Below are 22,046 nucleotides of genomic sequence, written 5' to 3'. Positions count from 1 at the left end.
TTAGCTTTATAGACCAAAACACCATGCAAGCGTATCTCAAATACTCCAGCTCAGGGGAGGGCCGCCTCAATACTGCAGAACCCCGAGCATACAATTAACCCGCAAGTCACACCCCATTTGCCAGCCTCCCCTACACTACACTACACGTGCCCGTCCTCGCGTCACATCACGTCCGCAGCCACCAAAGCACCGACCAATCAGCGGCCAGTCCGAGAAACCAGCCCTCCCAGATAGAAAAGGATTTTCGGAGCTTCCACACCTTAAGGTATGGGGACTGCCTGTCGCTTCTTATTGGTTATGTGGGATGGTCTTCTTGCTTTCTGATTGGTGGAGAAATGTATCTGCCGGCTCGGCTGAGATTAGCTTGGTTGAGGAGTGAGTCAGAGACGCGTGTGTTCGCCGGGCTGGTGGATTTGCGGGTCGTGCGTGGCCGGCGAATACAAATCGCCCTTGGTAGCGGAGGGGAGTAAGAGGTTTATTGCGTTACAGTTGATAGTTTTGTTTACGAGTTCGGATAACCAAGAAAGTCGCCCTAGCTTCCCGCGCTACGCCGGCGTCTTCCAGCCATGATCGCCACAGAGATGGGACACCAGCAGCAGAACTTAGTCCATTCGCGGGAAGAGGAGAAAGAGAAGGACCCGAACAACGAGATGGCAGACCGGGAGGAGAGCGACGGCTATCTCCTCTCCCCGATCGGCAACGGGGAGGCGCGGGGGCCACCGCCGTCCGAGGAAGAACGGCGGGTCATGCTGCCGGCGCCGCCCGAGCAACAGGAGCTGCTGGCGACCCGACTCTACCCGCGGAGGTTCGCCGTGCTGGCCATCTTCAGCGCGTACTCGCTGGTCAACGCCTTCCAGTGGATCCAGTACAGCATCATCACCAACATCTTCATGAACTTCTACCACGTGACAAGCGACAAGATCGACTGGCTGTCAATGGTGTACATGCTGGTGTACGTGCCGCTCATCTTCCCCGCCACCTGGCTGCTGGACGCGCGCGGGCTGCGCCTCACCGCCCTACTGGGCTCCGGCCTCAACTGCGTCGGGGCGTGGATCAAGTGCGCGAGCGTGGGGCGCGCGCTCTTCGGCGTCACCGTGCTGGCCCAGACGGTCTGCTCAGTGGCGCAGGTCTTCATCCTGGGGCTGCCCTCGCGCGTGGCCTCCGTCTGGTTCGGGCCCAAGGAGGTGTCCACCGCCTGTGCCACTGCCGTGATCGGCAACCAGGTGCGAGGCCCTGCAGGGCAGGGGGAGGCTCGGGTGTGGGCAAGTTTTTTTTTGAGCTGGGGAAGGGGGACCTCTTTTGTGTGTGTCTTTTTTTTTTATTATTTTTTAAATTATTGGGGGGAGGAAAAGTGGTTGGTCTCTTCCTGTACTGTTCTTGAAGGCATAGGAGTGGCGTTAAACTCCACTCTGTATAGCAGAGCTTTCCAAACATAATTTCAGGACACAGTAATTCAGTCTGCTAGCAAACCAGAGGTTAAGTGTTAAACGAACAAAACGTATTTTGGCAATTTATGTATGTTTCCTTTAAATATATAAATTTGTGGATTACATAATGTTACACCCACACTGACCGCCAGGCAGCTCCCATTCATTCTCATACCGTTCCCTCCCCACCCCCCAGGCATGCACACATTCATTCACACACATTCATACACACACACACAGAAACCCCCAGGCAGGCACCAATTTATTCTCACACACATATATACCACACAAAGGCAGGCATCTATTCTCACACAGACAGACCCCAGGAAGACACCCATTCACTCTCATACACAGATAAAGTCTCAGGCAGGCACCCATACATTCATACACATACACCTCCACGCAGACTCCTATTCATACACTTGCACATACTGAAGGCAGACCCCCACTCTCTTTCTTTTGCCAGCAACCTCAGAGCCCCTCTCATTCCTCTGCTACTGCTGTCACTGCTACCATGTGGATATTTGGGGAGGCACTGATTGCTTCTACTGGCACTGAAGCCCGTTCTGCTGCTTCCTCTGTGCAGGCCCTGCAGTATTAAATATTTGTGGGCTTCCACTTCTCTATGCCGATCTCGTACATTGCGAGATCGGCATAGAGAAAGTGCTACTCTTGCACATTCCCAAACGCAACATATGGCAGTCACTAAAAAGTAATTTTTTTAAATCTTTGCTGTCTGATCTTAGTTTTCTAATCTGTTGGTCACAGGCTTTTTTTTCAACCTTCCTTTTCTTGTTTTTTTTTGCCAATTCCTTTTACAGGGGCCTTTTTTTTTCTATTTCTTTTCTCTCCATCTTTCTTCTTCCCTCAAACACACAATCAGGTTCTCATTCTCACAGTGGCCCTACTACCCGGGTTTCCTCCTCTTCTTGGGCCACCGCGACCTGGGATATACGGCGGTCCATTAACGCTGCTCTTCTTCTGTACACGACAGATGATCCTCCTCCTTCCTGCCCACGCGGCTCTGGCAATGTTTTTCTTCCGGGGCTGCGCAGGTAGGAAGGCGGAGGAGTGAACGTGACCCTTTTCTTCGGGCCGTCGTGAGGTAAGCTCCACCAATGCCCCGCCGATCTTCCTGCTGTAGTTCCCTGCTTCTGCCGGCCCTGCTGCTATGTGGACCGGGCGAGACACCTTCACACTGCAGGCGAGACACAGTTTGGAAAGCTCTGCTGTATAGGTAAACATAATGTACCCAAGTTATACTAATTTTTTTAAATGAGCCTGTCTGTGTAAGTTTATACTTTGGGTGCAGATAGTTTTGGGAAGATAAGTTTCAATTACACTTTCTAAATTGCATGCAGGACGTTGTTGAATAAGTTTTATATACACATTTTTTGAAAACCTAAAAGTATATGTATAAGTCCAAGCCCCTCCATCCTTGGGAACACCTCCGCTCAGTCTGATTAAACTTATTGGTAAGCAGATAAAATTTAATGTGGATAAATACAAAGCAATGCTTAGAGGGAAGAATAACCCAAATGATGCTGGGTTCTGTATTGGGTGTTGATGCCCTGAAAAGGATCTTGGTATTGGTGGACTATACTTCTAAAATTCTCAAACCAATGTGCAGTGCTGGTCAAAAAACAGCTAGAATGTTAGGTATTTTAAGGAAATCAATGGAAAATAAAACCGAAGATATCATAATTCCTTTATCGAGCCATGGTGTAACTGTACCTTTAATATTTGTGCAGTTCTGGTCATCCAATTAAAAAAAAAAAGATAGAACTTTAAAGTGCAGAGAGGAGCGATCAAAATGATAAAGGGGTGGAACAACTCTTTTTTTTATGAAGAAAGACTAAACAGGTTAGGGCTCTTGAGCCTGGAGGAGATATGATAGAAGTCTATAAAATAATTAATAACATAGAAATGGTGGCAGAGAAAGACCAGATGGTCCATCCAGTCTGCCCAGCAAGTTTCTTATGGTAGTAACTGCCACTCCGTGCAGGTTACCCCTCTTTTTGTTGAGGGTAGCAACTGTTGCTCCATGCAGGTTACCCCTAAGCTTTAACCCTTTGAACCCTAGGCTCCTATGGCGATAAACTCGTCAACCCTAATTTCCTCGGGAAAACCAATAATTTTTGTCAATGAGCTATTTTTAATATTAGTATTGGTTATTCAGTTTGTGATTATACGGGTTTACCGGGATAACAGGTGTTAATATTAAGCTGTCTCTGAATTCAGGGACAGTGGGTTCAAAGGGTTATGTGTAGCAGTATTTACAATCTGAACCAAACTGTCAAACCCATTACAAAATCTCTCTTACAGGGTGAGCAGCCTTCATGATAATTTAGACACTACTGCTTGAACATGCATTGCTTTTTGGACTTGGCCATAGAGGCAGTCCTGTGATTTACTCCTGTCTGCATATCAGCATCCTGGACTGTAAAAATCGGGGCCTAGAGTTGGCTGTCTTCCGAATCTAATTCCCCTTTTTTCCTCCTGCTATTGAAACAAAGCAATATTGCAGTTGTCACAAACAGGTTAATTGGTTAAGGGTAGTAATCCCTGTCTCTTCTGTTAAGGGTAGTAACTGCCACTCCGTGCAGGTTACCACCCCCTCATGCGCCCTCTTCTTCATTTCCAACCTCTCTAGTCTTTAGGGATCCACACTGTTTCTCATACACTTTTGAGTTCATTTACTGTTCTTGTCCTCACCATCTCTTCTGGAAGGGCATTAGGCATCCACCACCCTCTCCATGAAAAAGTATTTCCTGATGTTAATTCTGAGTCATCCCCCCTTGGAGTTTCATTTCATGGCCTCTAGACCAGCGGTTCTCAACCGGTGTGTCGTCAAGAACACGCAGGTGTGTCGCCACACTTCCTGGTCCTCCGCTGACCCAGCTGCTCCCCCTACCCAAGCGAAATAGGTCCGCCGCCCGGGCTTAAAATTGCTGATAGCCCGGGCGGAACGCAGCAGGACAGCTGGAGTCGGCGGCACCGGCATTGCTCTCTTCTTCCCGCGCCCCGGAAGAAGAGGTGATGAGCAGCGGGTGCGTGCGCGGGAACTAGAGACCATGCTAGTGCGGGCAGCATCGGCATGAAGAAAAGAAGAGAGGCGCGGCCTGAAGGATGAGCAGAGCAGCTCGGAGTAAGATGAGGAATGACATCAGCCCCCGCAGCCGCTGGGACTCCTTTCTCCTCGAGGGCTGAAAATGAAGGAGGCTGCTGCCGCCTTTAGGATTGGGAGGAGGCTGCTGCCGCTAGTTCGGGAAAGGGGGGGAGGGCGAGTGAATGAGCAAGCATGTGTATTTGAGATCCTGTGTGTGTATGTGTGTGAGTGAGATAGCATGTATGTGAATGATTGAGAGTCTGTATATGTGTGATTAACAGCCTGTGTGTGAGAGATAGCATGAATGTAAGTTTGTGAATGAAAACCTGTTTGTGTGAAAAAGTATATGTGTGTGATTGAGATACTTTGTCTGAGAGAGATCATGTGTATGTATGATTAAGAGCTTGTGTGTACATGAGATAGACAGAGAGCATGTGTGTCTGTGTGTGATTGAGAGGTGAGAGAGCATGTGAGTATGTGATTGAGTATGTGTAAATGAGAGAACGAGAGAGAGCATGTTTGTAAGCATGTGAATGAGTCTGTGTGTGAGAGAAAAAGACAGCATGTATGTGTGTGATTGAAAGCCTGTGTGTGTAAGCGTGAAAAGATAGACAGCATGTGTGTGTAAATGTGTAATTAAGAGCCTATATAAGTGAGAGAGAAAAAGCATGTGTATATGTGAGCGATTGAGAGCCAGTGTGAGAGAGAGAGAGGAGAAAGTTGCAAGCAAACCATCCCTCCTCCTGCTAATTCAAAACAATCTCAGGGCACCTGGATATAAAAAAATTTTTTTTTGTATCCTTATTTTTCATTACTGGGTCTTTGTGTCTGCTATTTTGAAATATTTTATTGGTATCTAGAAATTTTTTATATGAGTTTTTAATTATTGGATATTCCATTCATCCGCTGTTTGAAATAATCTGTTCTGTTTGTTAGTATGGTTTTTACAGCTATTGATTTTATATTTCTTGATTTGTTTTATAAGGACGGGTGATGTTTCTCTTTTTCCCTTTATTACACTGCATACAGAGCCTCTGGCTTGTTGCGGTTTCCAATTCAGTTTTTGTCTGCATGCTTCTAGTTATGTGTTTTGGTCTCTTTATTCTTTGTTAGGTGAGGGTCAGCACATGTGATTCAGGTGGGGTTCTCTGCTGGCGTGTAGCTTCTGTGTAGGGCTCTATAGCAGCCTGACTTGGTCCGTTTTCCTAATAGGAGATGTATTGGTGTCTTAAGGCCTGGTGTAATATTTTCAGTGTTGCCTTTTCTTAGGTAAGGTGGTTATTGTTAAGTGCTGGAAATTGGTGCTGTTTTGGTGTGGGCTGTTTACTATTTATGCTATTTCTGTTCAGACAGTATATGTATCTTTCCCTTGTGTCATTCTTATCAATAACAATAATACTGGGCCTTTATTTTTTATTTCCGCCATGAATTGTAATGAGCAGTGTGTCGCACATGTGACACTCTGCTCATTACACATGTCTAGACCAGTAGTTCTCAACCTTTTTCCCATTATGACACACCTGACAGGCCACGCTCACATGTGTGACACACTGCTCATTACAATTCATGGCGGAAATAAAAAGTAAAGGTCCAGTAATTCTTTTTATTGTTTAAAATGACACAAGGAAAAGATATGTGTTCTGTCTGAAAAGAAATTGCATAAATAGTAAACATCCCACATCAAAACAGCACCAATTTCCAGCACTTAAACAGTAACCACCTTACCTAAGAAAAGGCAACACTGAAAATATTACACCAGGCCTTAAGACACCAATAATAATAAAGAAATGGCTTAGCATAATTGGCAACAAATACTATTCTTAGATCCCACTTAGTGCTCGCTAGGGGATATTACAGAAATCACCCTAGCATTTACAAACGACTTGAGCTGCTCTGTGTAATAAAAAACATAGCATTCATCTTTACATTTCACAATGCATCTACTCTGATATCTCAAGACATAAGAGTAACCCAAACTTTTAACTTGTGATCTGTAGGCTAAGAATTCCCTTCCTCTTTGCTGTGTAACATGAGCAAGGTTCGGGAAGATTCTCACCATAGCTCCATAGAATGGGCTTGACATATTTTTAAAGAAACTCATCACAATTCCCATATCATGTTCTGATACAAAGGTAACTAGAAGAGTAGCTCTATCACACAATTCTACTGAGGAATCTTCCAGGTACTGAGTTAAATTCTCCATAATCTCAGCCTGATTTTCAAGACGTCATCTAGCCATTTGTGGAGATGAAAAGAAAAATTGCTTAACTATGCATGATAAACCATGCTGGTTAAGCTTCAAATTTCAAAGAAATATTTCTTAAGAGTCATAACAATTGTTTGCCCCACAATTTTAGGAAAGTTTAGGAATCTGAGGTTGAGATGTTTGGAGGAGTACTTTAAATTTTCAATTCTACGGGAGGCCAATGTAACATCTTTAATCAACTTGGTAGTACAATCATTACTTGTTTTCAAAGTGACTTCCACCAAATCAATCCTGGATTCACTTTTCCCCACGTTTTCTTCTATTTTTCCACCTTTGTATTGAAAGTTTCGACTTTTGCATTGGTCTCATGCAGAGACTTGCCCAAACCGGCCACTAAGTCCTATAGTGCGTCGAGAGTCACCCTTGCTGGCTTTGTTGGCATTTGAAAGTAGCTTAACTCGCCCACTTTCTCATCCAGCCTTCTGTCCAGCGTCATCAGCCGGTCACTTCTCTCCCTTTTTCCCTGCTCGGGGGTCGATGTCCGGACCACCTCCTCACTATCTCCAACTCTGCTCACAGCAGGACCTTCAGGAGATTCGGACAAGCCGTTAAAATCTCCTCCGAGTTCCGCTCCTGCCGACACCACAGCCGCCCCTTTGGCAGGCTGCTTCTCGACAAACGCGGGGGGAGCCGTTGGGAGACGTCATCAGTGGGCGCCGAGGATCTGGAGGGGTGAGTGTCACGTCCCCCTGCGACGCTGAGGCTCCTTCCTCCCAACGCCTGAGCGGGGGCATTCTCCTCCAATTTCGTTGCCAATGCCGGTGAATAGGATGTTATTAATCGCTGCCCTGTTATCAGGGGGAGGGGGGTAGACCTCTGGTCTGTCCCAATGTGGCATTTCTTATATTTGTATGACATACCCATGTACATTTACCTGAAAATCGATTGGCAGCTTTAAAATGGGCCATTTCTGCAGGCAAAGAACTGGTTTACCACAGAAATATCTTTTGAAAGTTACCTTACTAAGTAAGAGAACTCTAAAATTAATGTATTTTTTTATGTTAAGATTGAACTATTTTTCACTTCTCAAGACGAGTGTCTCCAGATATGAAAGTAAAGGACTGTAGGGCTTCTAAAGTTTTTAACACTGTAACTCAGAAATGCTTGTGAAAATTACCCTCTTTATGACTGTCTAGACCTGTGCTCCCTTCAGGAAGGGATTATAGAATAAGTTTAAAGGTAATATTGCCCAAATAAAAAAAAAAAAAGTAAATTGCATGTTAGATTACGACAATGGTGGTGGCTTCCAAAGGTCAAGTTAAGAGACAATTTGCAGGTGTGCAGGAAGATTGATGAATAAAGCAACCAGCATCCCTTTTGTTTCATACTGTTTAAGCGTTTTAATTTCAGGTGTCTCTTTATGGGTTTGACTTTTTCAGAAGAAATCATTAGTACGTAGTACAGCCTGGAAAAACATTCTCTATACGTGTTGTCTTGTTCTCCTTGAAGTTTTGTCTGTGAAGGTTTATTCTGCTGTCTTAACGTCTGACCTGCTTTAGCTTTCCGCATTGGATATTATATATTACTGTAACCGTAGGGGCCTGTGATATTTAACAGCTTTTCTATACCGACATTAGAATGCACATCATATCAGTTTATATCTCAACAATGTGCTGGCACAGTTCTCAGTGTGGAATATTGCAGCGTTTCTTCTATTTGAATTCATTTAAGCTGGTTTTAGATTAGTCGTCAGTGACTTGTTCTCCTGTGGTTCTGTGAGTGTCCTTTTTTTAGTTTTCTAGCTCTTGCCTGTGTGCTACTACCACATGGAGTTTCCTGTGCTGTGGCTTCACAACCTGAGGTCGGCTTTCAATGGTGCCAGCATTCTGTCCTTCAAGTGACGTGAATGAAATTCAACTTCTTAAGCTGGAGGATGTTCTAGGAAAGCGCCTGAAACTACATCTTCCCAAGAGAGCATGCCCCCCACTAGTGGATTATAAATACAAAACTGTCACCAAGTGGGCATAACAGCATAGGGCAAAATCGCAACTTTCCATCAAATGGGAAATGTTTTCCTCAACTAGAAAGAACTGCAGTAGATAACTCTACAAAATGACTAGAACATTATTACCATTAGGCTGGCAGACAAAGAAGCCTCTGTGGTGCTTATGAACTCTGGAAAGTGCATAGAAGGACACTGACAACTATCAAACAATACACGCCATTATAATTTAACAAAGAGCCCACAAAGGAATAGGCAAAACTGAAAAATCAGATCCACACATTTTGCAAAGCAGTTAAAGCCTTGGCAGGATAAAGTAATGTGGTGGTGGTTAATCTGCTTGACTGCATGAAATTAAAAGGTCAATAAAGAATTAAGGCGATACCTTTTTTTTTTTTTTTTTATTGGACTAAACATATTAAGTTAGTAGAATAAGAAAAGGTATCACCTTATTTGTTCTTTGTTTATTGATTTTTATTTTCACAGCCTTAGCTGGAAAACCTGTTATGGAACCTTTTACATGCTTTCTAAAATTAATTCTGGCAATCCTAGTAGACCAATCATATTTGGCATTGTAAATGTAAAGTCCTTCGTTGTCAGTTTAAACTGATATTCAAGCCAAAAAATCCACTAGTTAATATTCCTTGTGAAGGTACCACAATGAGTCCTGTAATTTCGAAGTTGCCATTTACAAATAAAATATCTTACTTTATTCTGTTATTATTAAAAAAAAAAACAAAACATTTTTAACCATATATTCTATTCATCAATTTTATTATTTTTCCATTTTATCAATTATTTTTGTAAAAGAGAAGATTAGACCTTAGCACCGGCATATAATTCTGACAATGAGCAGAGGTTTCTAGCCGAGTTGGTACAGTCACCGGTCTATAATCTTCCCATATATTTTTCTAATTTTTCTTAAAAAATTTTTGTTGTATTAGAGTGTACAGCCTCAAAAGATGTTAGTTGCACTGCGACTTCAAAGTGTGTAGACTTGAACTCAGAACTAATAAGGTTTCTGGTAGTCGCGATTGAAAGTAAACTGTAGGAGCTTCAAGCAAACTGCTGAAGAGAGAGAGAAGCCTGGAGCCACAACTGGAAAGCATGAATGCTGTTGCAATGCAGGGGAGGTGAGGAGAGAGGGACATGCTAGGGGATGGAGAATAGGGTGGGGATGCTGCTAAATGGGTGGGAGGGAGACTCTCTCCTTAATATTTTATTATCCTGGCTTCTGTCCACAAAATAGACTCATTTAGTTATCTGAAAAATTAACAAGTTATTTTTTTTTCAACTGATTTTCTCCTGCTTTTGTTCCTGTCATAATAAACCTCGATAAATTGCTAGGAAAAATTAAACAAAATCTAAAAACGAAAGTCCCTAAGTCTGTGTGTATATATGAAACATCTGGTCTAATAAAAGGGATTCTCAAACTCTTTATACAACGCACACTTCTGAAATAGGTCAGACAATATTGAGCAGCTCCCAATCAATGCTCTTGTCGCAGTGAAGGTGGAATTGCTGTTCAGTAACGTTTCACATCCAAATGCTGAAAGATTTTCAAAATTGCATCTTCACTTGACAGGGGTGCTCAAACTGGTCTTTGGGAGCCCCCCTGCCAGCTGGCTTTTTAGGATATGCCTAATGAATATACATGAGGAATATTTGCATACATAGGAAGTAGTGTATGTCAAATCACATGCATATTCATTAGAAATATGCTGAAACCCTGATTGACTGGGGGGAGGGGCAGCAAGGACCGGTTTGAGTACCCCTGACTTAAAATGGGCTCCTATTACACTCGTATTTGGATGACTGGTTGATTAGAGCCAAGTCACTAGAAGAGAGCTGCCTGAGGACTCGCAAGGTGATTTCCTTGTTGCAGGAACTCGGCTGGGTGGTGAACTTAGCCATGAGCAGTCTTCAGGCCGCTTAGTTGTTGGAATACATCAAGGTTTGTTTCGACACGAAACAGGGCAAGGTTTTCCTATTGTAAGCTCGAATTCAGAAGTTGCTGGCACAGCTTCGTCTGATGAACACTCTGCTTCCGACCGTATGGTCCTACCTGCAATTACTTGGCCTAATGGCGGCACCTCTGGAAGTGATGCCATGGGCAAGGGCACATATGCATCCTCTTCAGTGCTCCCTGCTGTCTCGGTGGAACTCGCAGTCTCAGGACTATTCAATTCAGCTCCACCTGCCGATGGAGGTCTCCTCCCAACAGAAGTGGTGGCTGCAGGCAGATCATCTAAGGAGGGGAGATTTCCTAGTCCAAAGGACTGGCTAGTACTGACAACAGATGTGAGTCTTGATTGGGGAGCTCACTGTCAGGAGCTGATGGTGCAAGGGCGCTGGAATGCAGAAGAGTCTCTCTGGGACATCAGTTGGCTAGAAGCCAGGGCGGTCCAGTTGGCATGTTTGCAGTTCGGTGACAGACTGCAGAGTCTATCGGTCCGGATAATATCTGACAATGCAGCTGTGGCTTACATCAACAGGGAGGAATCGAGTCAACAAGTGTTTCAGGAAATAGATCAACTTATGGCGTGGACAGAAGTGCATCTCCAGATGATCTCAGACTTGCACATAGCAGGAAAAGACAATTTAAGAGCAAACGTCTTGAGCAGGGAGAGTCTGGACCCAGGAGAACAGGTATTGTTGGATGAGGCATTTCAGCTGATTCTGGATCCTGGGGTCTCCTCTCCCATTCCTATACCTGTTGGCGACTTCTCAAAATGCGAAAGTTCTACGATTCAGCAGTCGTAGGAGAGATCTGGAGTCAACAGGAATCAATGCTCTAGTGCAGAAGTGGCCAGAAGACAATTTGCTGTATGTCTTTCTTTCATGGCCCATGTTGGTGCAGATTGATTATAAGAATCGAGTGCTTCAGAGGGATGGTGCTCTTGGTTGCTCCAGATTGGCCCAGGAGACCAGTGTATGCGGATTTGTGGCAGCCCTGGTGGAATTGCCCCTTCATCTCCTGGCACACTTGAAGCTGTTGTGGCAGGGACCTGTTCTTCATGAAGATCTGACTTGATTTTGTCTTACCGTATAGCGCTTGAAAGGGCTCACTTGCTGAAACGTGGCTACTCAGCAGCAGTGATTTCCACTTTGCTAAGAGCTAGAAAGTTCTCCACTTTCTTGGCCTATGTGCAGGTTTGGCGAGTGTTTGAGGCCTGGTGTGACCATTGAGGTGTTCTTCCTTGTTTGGCCAAAATCCCGCTCATTTTGGAGTTTTTGCAAGATGGCTTGAATAAAGGCTGGTCTCTCAGTTCCTTAAAGGTACATGTAGCGGCTCTCGCCTGTTTCATGGGCCAGGTGAATGGAGGTTCCTTGTTGGCTCATAGTGATGTGACCTATTTCCTGAAAGGAGTGAAACATCTTTGTCATCCTCGGTGGTTTCTGGTCCCCTTATGGAGTCTTAATTGGTGTTGGATTTCTTGATGGACCTTACATTTAGACCGCTGCGTACCCTGTCCGTGCGGTTACTGACCTTGAAAATGTGTTTTCTTGTGGCAATTTGTTCTGCGCATAGGGTTTCTGACGTGCAGGCCTTGTCTTGCTAAGAGCCATTCCTTCGGGTGATTCCAGGGATGGTACAGCTGTGTACTGCTTCTTTTTGTTACGGAAGCTGGTCACTGACTTTCACTTGAATCAGTCCATCTCCCTGCCGTCTCTGACAGAAAGAGAGATGTAGGGGAGTATCATCTGTTGCAAACCTGGGATGTCAAGAGACATGTTGTCAGGTATCTGGAAGTTACCAAGCCTTTACGGAAGATGGATCGCTTGTTTGGCCTTCACAGCGGTACCAGGCAGGGAGAGTCTGCCTCGCGTGCTACAATAGCTCGGTGGATTAAGGAGGTATTCACAGCTGCATACGATTGATGCTGGGAGGCCTCTACCTAGTCAGGTCAGGGCTCATTCCACTAGGGCTCAGGCAGTTGTTCTGGGCAGAAGTGAAATTGTCTCCCATTGACATTTACTGAGTTGCGTGCTTTTCCAGGTATTATCGTCTGGGTGTGCAAGCTCAGGAGGACGCAGCCTTTGCACGTGCGGTTTTGACTGGACCTCAGGCAGCCTCCCGCCCTATCCAGGAGTAGCTTGGGTACATCCCACTAGTTCTAGATTCACCAGACTGGGTGCTAAGAAATGAGAAATTACTACTTACCTGTTAATTTCCTTTTCTTTAGGACAGTCAGATGAATCCAGCTTCCCTCCCTTGGCTGCTGAATGATTGTAGTGTGGTCCTCCTGCGTGGCTACGTGTTACAGGAATTATTGATAAGTGTTCGTCCAGTCCCTAGACTAGTGTTAATACATTCTTGTCTGAGCTCCGTGTTGCCTGTTGGCTGAGTATTGAAATGTTTATCTGTTTGCTTTTAATCAAATTTTGCTACTTTGTATACAGTTGCTTTTGCAGAGAATACTGGCAGGCTGATGTCACTGCTGGGGTATATATACTGTGACATCAGTTTGCTCTGTCTCCATCTGCTGGTAGAGGTGCATAACCTGCTTTTTCTGGATTCATCTGACTGTCCTAAAGAAAAGGAAATTCAGATAAGTAGTAATGTCTAATTTTTCAAAGTAACATGCAGTTGAGTGTGCTGGAAGCCCCTCACAGTACTACATCACTCTTACAGAAAAGCCCTTGTAACAGAAAACACAGAATAGCTAAAATAGTAATTCACAGAGAATGACTCAAAGAACACTTTTGCTGCAGAGAAATTAGGCAATCATAGTGTATAACATTTGGATAAAGACCAAAATGGTTCAACCATTCTGCCCAATGGTATATTTAAGAACATGTCAGACCTCGTATATTTACCACTGCACAGGCTTTGGGAGAGGGCCATTATTTGGCATCTGTTATGTTTCCTACAAAGCTGGGAGAAGATCTCTCTCCTCTGTTATGTGCTGTCTCTAGAACCAATGGTGATAAAGCTGAGAACTATGCTTAATATTCAGGGTGTAGCTATAAAAACATAAGAAAATGTCATACTGGGTCAGACCAAGGGTCCATCAAGCCCAGCATCCTGTTTCCAACAGAGGCCAATCCAGGCCATAAGAACCTGACAAGAACCCAAAACCTAAGTCTATTCCATGTTACCATTGCTAATGGCAGTTGCTATTCTCTAAGTAAACTTAATAGCAGGTAATGGACTTCTCCTCCAAGAACTTATCCAATCCTTTTTTAAACACAGCTATACTAACTGCACTAACCACATCCTCTGGCAACAAATTCCAGAGTTTAATTGTGCGTTGAGTGAAAAAGACCTTTCTCCGATTAGTTTAGGGTCATAACTGCTGCATAATTCGTTCCCCCACCCCCTTCCCCGTGCAGAAAAGTTACCACAGTTCACCTCTGTGCTTAATTTCCTTCCTTTTGTGACTTAGGGATCCTCCATGTTTATCCCATGTCCTTTTGAATTCCATCACCACCTCCTCTGGGAGGGTACTGCAGGCATCTGTCATCTTTTCTGTGTTTAAACAAAAATAATTTCTTAGAAAGTATTGAAAATGTGGATGAAATTGTTGAAATCATGTATATTAAAAAATCATTCCATGTCACTTGTATATCTCTCTCACACACACACACATTTTACAATGGCAAGGCAGCTGGAGAAAAAGAGGTTATGAAATGAAGCTATGAGCTCCTCCTACTGCACCTCTTCCTGGCCTCCTGATTGGCCATACTACAGTCCCTTTTACAACTGATGTTCAGGATTTAGGGTACCATTTGGATCCCACCTTGACTCTTAAGACACCAAAATTGACTCAGTGCTGCAGACTGGCTTTTTTAAATTGAAATCATTAAGAAGCTTGAAATACGTTTTAGATAAGGGAGATTTTAGAACTGTTAGCCCGGCTTCCACTTTTTTATATATTAGATTTTTTTAATATTTAAAAATAAATATTATATTTTGCTACTTCAAAGCAGATTACATTCAGATCCTATAGGTATTTTCCTATCCCCAGAGGGCTTATAATCTAATTTTGTACCTGCAATGGAGGGTAAAGTGAACTTGCCCAAGGTCACAAAGAGTGACAGTGGGATCTGAACCCTGGTTCGAGCCCGCTTCTCTACTCCGCTGATGGTTTATTGTGATGTCTTGTATATTGACTTGTTGAAGTGTCGTTTGCTAGCCCTATAGGTGTTTAAACTCCTGCTGCGAGGTTGGGCATGGGTGTGGGCATGAGAGAACATACAACTTTCCCTTTACAGTGGCCCTGGCTGGCCAATGTGCAGTGAGTGAAACTTAAAAGTACTCCTTGTTTTATAAGGCCATTACAAAACAAGTTCCAGCTGCTTTATAGTCCTGCATGACACTTGCGTTCATCTGAACAATGTTTGCTGGAATCTCCGGCTTTTAAGAACATGGGCGTGAGCTTTCGATAGTCCATGTCACACTGTGGAATGAGTTACCAAGCGAGATTCAAAGTATTGTAGATTTGTGTCTTTCATAAGCAAGTGAAAGCCTGGTTATTTTGAGAAACTTTTGCCCAAATCCTTGCCACCTAGTCCTAAGGAGAGGCGTGTGTGTTAAAATAATGGCAGCATTTTTATTGTATATTCTGTAATGTTACGTTTATTTTATTGTATACTTGATATTTATGTAATATCCTCTTAGGATGATTGTTTTGAGTTAAGCGGAATTTAAACATCTTCAATACTGTTTTGTGTGTGTTTTGGGGGGTGGGATAGACTCGAACAATGTCGCTAAATACTTTTTGTGTATCAAAAAAATCATCCCAGTCCACGCAAATAACACAGACCGTAAATCCCACATTATTCCATGAGAACGTTTTTTAAGTGCGTGTTGAAAATAAAAAAAAAAAAAAAAAAAAAGAGGTACTGCAGAAGGCAAATTCAGTGAGATATGTTGCGGTTGTCCAGGAGGTTTTTATAATTCACTATACTGAGTATTTTACTCTTAACATTAATATATATTCAGATATTGGTGGTTCATTAATGTAGATTCTTGTGCATTTTTAATACCTTTCAGGTTAAGTCTGTATCACATCCTTAGCTTCTCAAGTCTTGTTTTGTGTCCCTTCATGCAGACATTTTGATTGCCTTTCTCTGGTCTGCTTCTGTCCTTATTTATTGTTATGAAATACTGCATCCAGAACGGAACACAGTGCTCCAGGTGAGGCCTCACCAGTGACCTGTACGGGGGCATTATCTCCCCCCCCTTTTTTTTTTCTTCCTGGTTATGTTCTCTGTGCAGCCTGGTATCCCACTGGCCTTAGTCACTATCTTGTCATACTGCTTTGCTACCTTCAGATCATCAAACACAGTCACCTCAAGATATCTCTCTCGGTCCATGCACATCGGTTTTTCAAGCCCCTCCCCACCACTCCCCCCCCTGAAAATTACATAAGTTTGTCTGGATATCTGGACCCCTAATGCTTGTCTCTGCGCTTCTTGGCACTGAATTTTAATTGACAAGCATTCAACCATGCCTCAAGCTTTCTTAGATCTGTTTATCAATCTGCTTTCTGCTTCAGGGGTGTCCACTTCATTGTATGTATTACTATCACCTGCAAAAAGACAAGCCTTTCCTTTTAACCACGTGCAAAGATATTGAACCGAGCTGGCCCTGGAACCAGTCTTTTCAGGCACTCCACCTTTCTCTCCTCTAAGTGAATTTGTTACCTTCTGTCTCTCAGTCAACCAGTTTCTAATCTAGCCCACCACCTTGGGCTCCATCCCTAGGCTGTTCATTTGACTCATGAGCCTCCTAAGTGGGGTCGTATCGAAATCTTTGCTGAAAGCCAAGTAGCCGCTCCAGTGAACTCCGTTGACCTAATCCTCTAGTCGCACAATAGAAAAAAAAAAAAACGATCAGATTTCATTTGTGACGTGATCCTCCTCTGGTAAAACCATGCTGCCTCGAAGCTTGCAACTCAGTGGATTGTAGATAATTTGCTATCCTTTCCAGCACTCCCACTGCTGAGGTTAGGTTTACCAGCTTATGGTTTTTCCAATCTCCTGTTAGCCCTTTTGTAAAGTGGGACCCCAGCTGCTCTACTCCCCAGTCTCATGGCGCCACTCCTGTTTCCAGCGTGACATCGAGCAGGTCCTTCAGCAGATCTGCTAGAGCCGCTCTGAACTCGCTTAGTGTCCTTGGATGTTCCTCATCTGGCTCCTTGGCTTTGACTGCTTTCAGTTTTGCTAATTCCATGCAAATGTGTTTCTGTAAACTGTGCGGTCTCTACCTTGCTTTTGAATGCCACCCTTGCCAAAGAGTGGGCTTCCTGTATTTGTTTAGCATTTCTGCTTATTGCTTCTCTCCTTTCAATCTTCAATTTCCAACTCTGGCTTTCCTCCTTTCTCTGACATACCCAAAAAATGTTTTGTCACCTTGCTTTTACTTGTTTAGGAATCTTTTGTTCCACTTGTGCTTTTACCATCCTGATGTCTCTTTCAGCTTTACTGGGTATTTCTTTCCTATGCTCATCTTTTGGAGATCCTTTGTGATTTTTAAATGCTGATCTTTATATCAATTGTTTTTTCAGCCGTCTCTTTGGAGAACTAAATTTGTTTTAGGTTTCTTGCAGAAAGATTTGTTGCCATTTATAGCTCCTTTTAGTTTAGTCCTCTGTCCATCACCTATCTCCTGTTCTTCTCCACCTGCTCCTCAAAGTACTTCCCCATTTTACCAAAGTCAGTATTTTTGAAATCCAGGACTTTGAGCTTCGTGTGACTTCTCTTTGCCCATACTAGCGCTCAGGTGGGCAAAGGTCTGGTATCGCCCCCACCCTCATGGATTCCTTCAGCATTTGTTTGAACAGAGCCCCCTTGAAGAGCATCCACGGTTTCTCTATTTCTCACCAGTTCTACAGATGGGATATTTGGGATATTTGTCTCACAAAAAGACGTCGCAAAAGCCAAAATTTTTTAAATTTTTGTGTGCATAGAATTTATCTCGAAATGTGGACCATCATACCACCCTTGGTTGATTCCGGCAGTAAGCCACGCTTTCAACCACAACGGGTCACATTTAATCATCGGTCCAATAAAGTCTTTTGAATTACTTCAATTTTCTATTTTATTTACTTTTTTTGTCGTTTTTTGTCCATTTATAATAAAATATTTTTGACGATGTTAGGGTAAATATATGAAGCGGAATTTCCTTACTTGTACGGAGCGCCGCCGCGCTTCCGAGCTTTTGTCTTCACTTACTTGTGCGAAGCGCCACCGCGCTTCCAAACCTTTGTCTTCAATACTGCCGTGCTTTATAGGCGAAGATTTCCGATTGAAGGTGCTCATACGACTAAGAGCTCCTGTAGTCCGACGTACGTTTCGCGATTGTGCTGCTTCAGGGACTATGTCCTAATCGGAAAGTTGTAGTGTCTGGACTTGAAAAAGTGCAAGGTTAATTCCCGCCAAAATTGCTTCAATGTTTGAATCAGACGAAAGCAAATATTAAGGTATTTGTGGTATGATGGTCCACATTTCGAGATAAATTCTATGCACACAAAAATTTAAAAAATTTTGGCTTTTGCGACGTCTTTTTGTGAGACAAGTGTGGTTCGTTGCACATTAATTATTAACTGTTTCTGTATAGTGATATTTGGGATATTCCAATCCACATCTGGAAGGTTAGTTGCCGATCAACAATAAATGGCCCCACCTACCACTTCATTCCCACCTTTGGGGTTTTTTTTATGTCTTTGCCCAGATCTCCGACCAGTTTCCCCCCCCCCCCCTGTGAGTTGGAGGCCTGTAGACCACGCTGGTGTATAGGCCATCACCATTTTCGAAGATGATCTAAAGTGCAGTCTCCTTTCCCTGCATCCTCTGCATTTTAGTTGCTTTGATATGTCTTTTGTCAGGGAACTACTCCTCTCCCTTTCTGTCATCTTTATCCTTCCGAAACAGATGTATCAGAATGCAAAAGTAACCTTACATTCCCCAAAAGGTATAGGTCTTTAAAAAATGTAATCGACAGAATTTCCTGCTTCTCAGGATGCATGAGATCTTTTTTTCCAGCTGCACAGTTTTAACACTTGAGCTTTGTATGTGCACCACTGCACCCGTGGCACAACCTAGGACTGATCCAGTCCCCTGATGTCTGGGAAAAGCCACTCTTCCTGCCTGCACTTGGGAGCCTTCTGTTACAGGATGGGGCATTTTTCATTTGGACACTCATTTTTCATTTGGACACTCATTTGATCACTCATCACATGCAAATGCATGTGATGAGTGATCAGAAATTAACACCTGCCCGGAGCATTGGGATATTAAGTAGAAGGAACAACTCTTTTAAAAAAAAAAAAAAAAAAAAAAAAAAAAAGTTTAAAAAAAGCATTGGCAGGGGTTAGGAAAATGGACACTGATAAATTCAGTGTCCATTCTCCGAACCTGACTACTAGCACCAGAAGGAGTGTATAAAATCAATATTAAAGTGTCGGGCACTTAATATTAATTTATTCAATCCTTCACTTATTGCCATTAATCCTTTTCACTGACATTTGTCAGTGAAAGGACCAATCCCCTTTCAGGGAAACCTTCTGAAAGGTGATTGGTCCCTTTACCAATCAGCAATAAGTGAAAGAGTGAATAAATTAAGTGCCCGATACTTTAATATTGATTTATTATTTCCTTCTGGTGCCCCTAGTCAGGTTCGGAGGATGCACGCTGAATTTATCAGCGTCCCATTTTCCTAATCATAAATTCAGTGTCCGTTTTCTTAACCGGCAGACAGCCACCGACAGCGGACCTCTCTCCTCCTCGTGCTGTCAAGGAGGCGCTAGGAGCGCGCAATCGTCCCTAGCGCCTCCTAGACAGCACGAGCCCTAACTTAAATATTGCATCGCGCCCCTAGGAGAGATGCTTGGGGCGCGTTATGAAAGCGGGCACTGAACACACAGCGCCCGCTTATCAGCGCAACCCTCAGTGTGGGTTATTTTCAGAAATGTAATCCTTTAACAGCTTGTAGAGAAGCAGATTGAAGATTAGTGTTGAGGGCTGATATCTGTCTGTGTGTGCTTTCTCTCTATAGGGAATTGGCATCAATGTCAGTCTCGTAGAAGCTGGCAGTGCAGACTAGCTGACTTTAATTAGTTTAACAAGAAGTGCAATACTTGGTGAACCAGCTGCACTTCAGTTTGCAAGAAATTGTGTAACTTGGGAGTGTTGCCCTTTGGTTTATGAGGGTCATGTGTGGGTTTTTTCTTTTTGTTTTATCTCCAAACAAACATGTTGTTGCAGGCACAGAAGGAAAATAATTTCTGCAAACTTCCTGAGCTATGGAAAAAAAAAATAATTGGCAGTTATTTGACCTGTGCTGTATTTGGGACAGCGTGGGGAATGTTTTGGCTCAGGCTGCTTGATTTACCCTCGAGCAAACTTTTTTTTTGACTCAACACTGGACTTTGAAGAATAGAGGCCAAAGTGAAGGCGAGGGGAGAATAAGATACATGAGGGTTTTTTTAAGGATGAGAAATAAAGATAAACATTGTTGGGTGACCTGTTAGTATTGTGCCTTTTCGTCATAGATGTCCTTTCATGCGTTTGCACGTTCATGCTGACGGGGTGACCATCCCTTTGTTTTCCAGCTGGGTACGGCTGTTGGCTTCTTGCTACCTCCAGTTTTGGTTCCAAAAACGGACGACCTAGAATTGCTGGGGCACAACATCAGCATCATGTTCTACGGGACGGCAGCCGTCTCCACCCTCCTCTTCCTGCTGACAGTTGTGGGTGAGTACGCACTGAGGAATTACCGTGTGTCTGTGTTCAGCAGGGCCCATCTTTCCCGGCAGCATGACCACCGGAGTTAATCTGTGAAAACTCTAGTAAGGACCGCAAGCTGTCTGTAATGGTAAGGATAGGATCGCAGAGAGAGAGAGCATCCCAGCCAGTCGCTGCTGCTGCTGCTGTACAGGTGCTTTTATAACGTTTATGTCTGAAAGCACGATATGCAGTTTGCCAGCTGCTGGTTTGAACTCCGCCCCTCTTCATTCCTGCTTTCTCTGTTCTCTTCTGATGTTTTCATGGATGTTGAGGTTGGTAGTTTTATTTTCTAAACGATGCAGCGCATTCCTCTTCTTGGAGAGCTCTTCTCGCTGCCAGTGCACAAGTGTGTGGGAGTAGAAGCCTGTGATGTGGCAACACACTCCAGTCACATTTTTTGTTATAAGTGTGCCATGACTAACTACAACATGCAACCCTTTAATATCTGCAGTATACTATCTGGTCCCCTCTTCCCTCCCCCCCCCCCCCCCCCCCCCCCCCCCCCCCCCCCCAGCCTTGCAAAACTGTGAAACTGCCGCTGTCTAAACCAGCTAGATTTTGCTAACCATACAAAAATTCAACTATTTTTGGTAATCTTATCTAGACCAAGGGGTGAGCAAACCTTTGGAGCTGCGGCCCCCGCCTTCCTGCCACTATTCCATCCATGCATTTGGTTGAGGTCCCCCAAGTTGGGTTTCATTTTTAATTATAAATACCTGAAGGATCTCCTGGATTCTTAGCCTGGTGTCAGATTCTCTTGGCAAACTGCCAGTCAGCCATACTGCTGACCAGCAGCTCAAAGCCCCCACTTTGTTTCTCTTGAGTTGTGGAAAACAGCAAATGTAAACAAACACGCCACACTGCACACCCAGATAGGCAGACCAGACACCATAGACAGAGAGGGTAAGGGGTGGAATGTACTTTTAGAAGCTGGAAAAACTTTCCTACCCTACTCCAATAAAATGTTTTTCAGGGTGTGGGGTGTGGGTTTTTTTTTGTTTTTGCAGTTTTTCATTTTCACTGATTGTTTCTATTTTTGTTTAATTTTTTTCTTAGGTTGCTTCTTTTCATTTTGTCATGTTTTGCTTATTCAATTTTTAATGCTTTTTTTTTTTTTTATTTCCTTGTATTCTCCTTCTTTGACTCCCCGCACCTATCTCACCCTTCTGTTCCTTCCACCCGTTTCCTCTTTGGCTTCTCTGCCTAGACCTCTACCCCATCTTACCACTTCCTTTCCTCTGGGTGAGCAGAAGTTGCATTCTGTCTCTCTGGATAGGAAACCAGTGATGCCAGGAATTCCCTGGCTGGGGCTTTGAGGGTTGCAGATCTACCCGGGTTGTGGAATACCACAGCAGCTTCTCCTATGCCCGGGCCTGCCACAGTGCAAGCAGCATCTTTCTTGGGCCCATGGAAAGTGTCGTGTGGCTAAGCCATGGTATGCTTAGGATGACCTCGCTACGCACTCTCTCTCTCTCCTGAGCTTGCAGTATCAAGCCTAGACAGCACAGCCATATTCATTTTTTTTTTTTTTTTTTTTTCTTACTAGCTAGCCTGCAAGTCCCCCTT

At 43.8% G+C, this 22,046-nt stretch overlaps 1 protein-coding gene across 2 annotated transcripts in view; it reads left to right on the top strand.

The window, feature by feature from the left end:
- The first annotated feature begins 275 nt into the window (after window positions 1-275).
- The window catches only part of FLVCR1 (feline leukemia virus subgroup C cellular receptor 1), a 98,318-nt gene continuing 76,547 nt past the window's right edge, over window positions 276-22,046 (top strand). For both annotated transcript variants that reach the window (XR_003855349.1, XM_029593226.1), the window contains exons 1-2: window positions 276-1,223; window positions 20,306-20,447. Coding sequence is in view for 1 of the 2 variants with exons in the window: in XM_029593226.1 (XP_029449086.1) it covers window positions 567-1,223; window positions 20,306-20,447 (799 nt within the window). In the remaining variant the exon portion in view is untranslated. The remainder of the gene's footprint in view (window positions 1,224-20,305; window positions 20,448-22,046) is intronic.

Source organism: Rhinatrema bivittatum, chromosome 3, assembly GCF_901001135.1.
Source record: "Rhinatrema bivittatum chromosome 3, aRhiBiv1.1, whole genome shotgun sequence".
NCBI classification, from domain to species: domain Eukaryota; kingdom Metazoa; phylum Chordata; class Amphibia; order Gymnophiona; family Rhinatrematidae; genus Rhinatrema; species Rhinatrema bivittatum.
The sequence above is the reverse complement of the archived record's forward strand: the minus strand, read 5'-3'. Positions and strand labels throughout refer to the sequence as shown.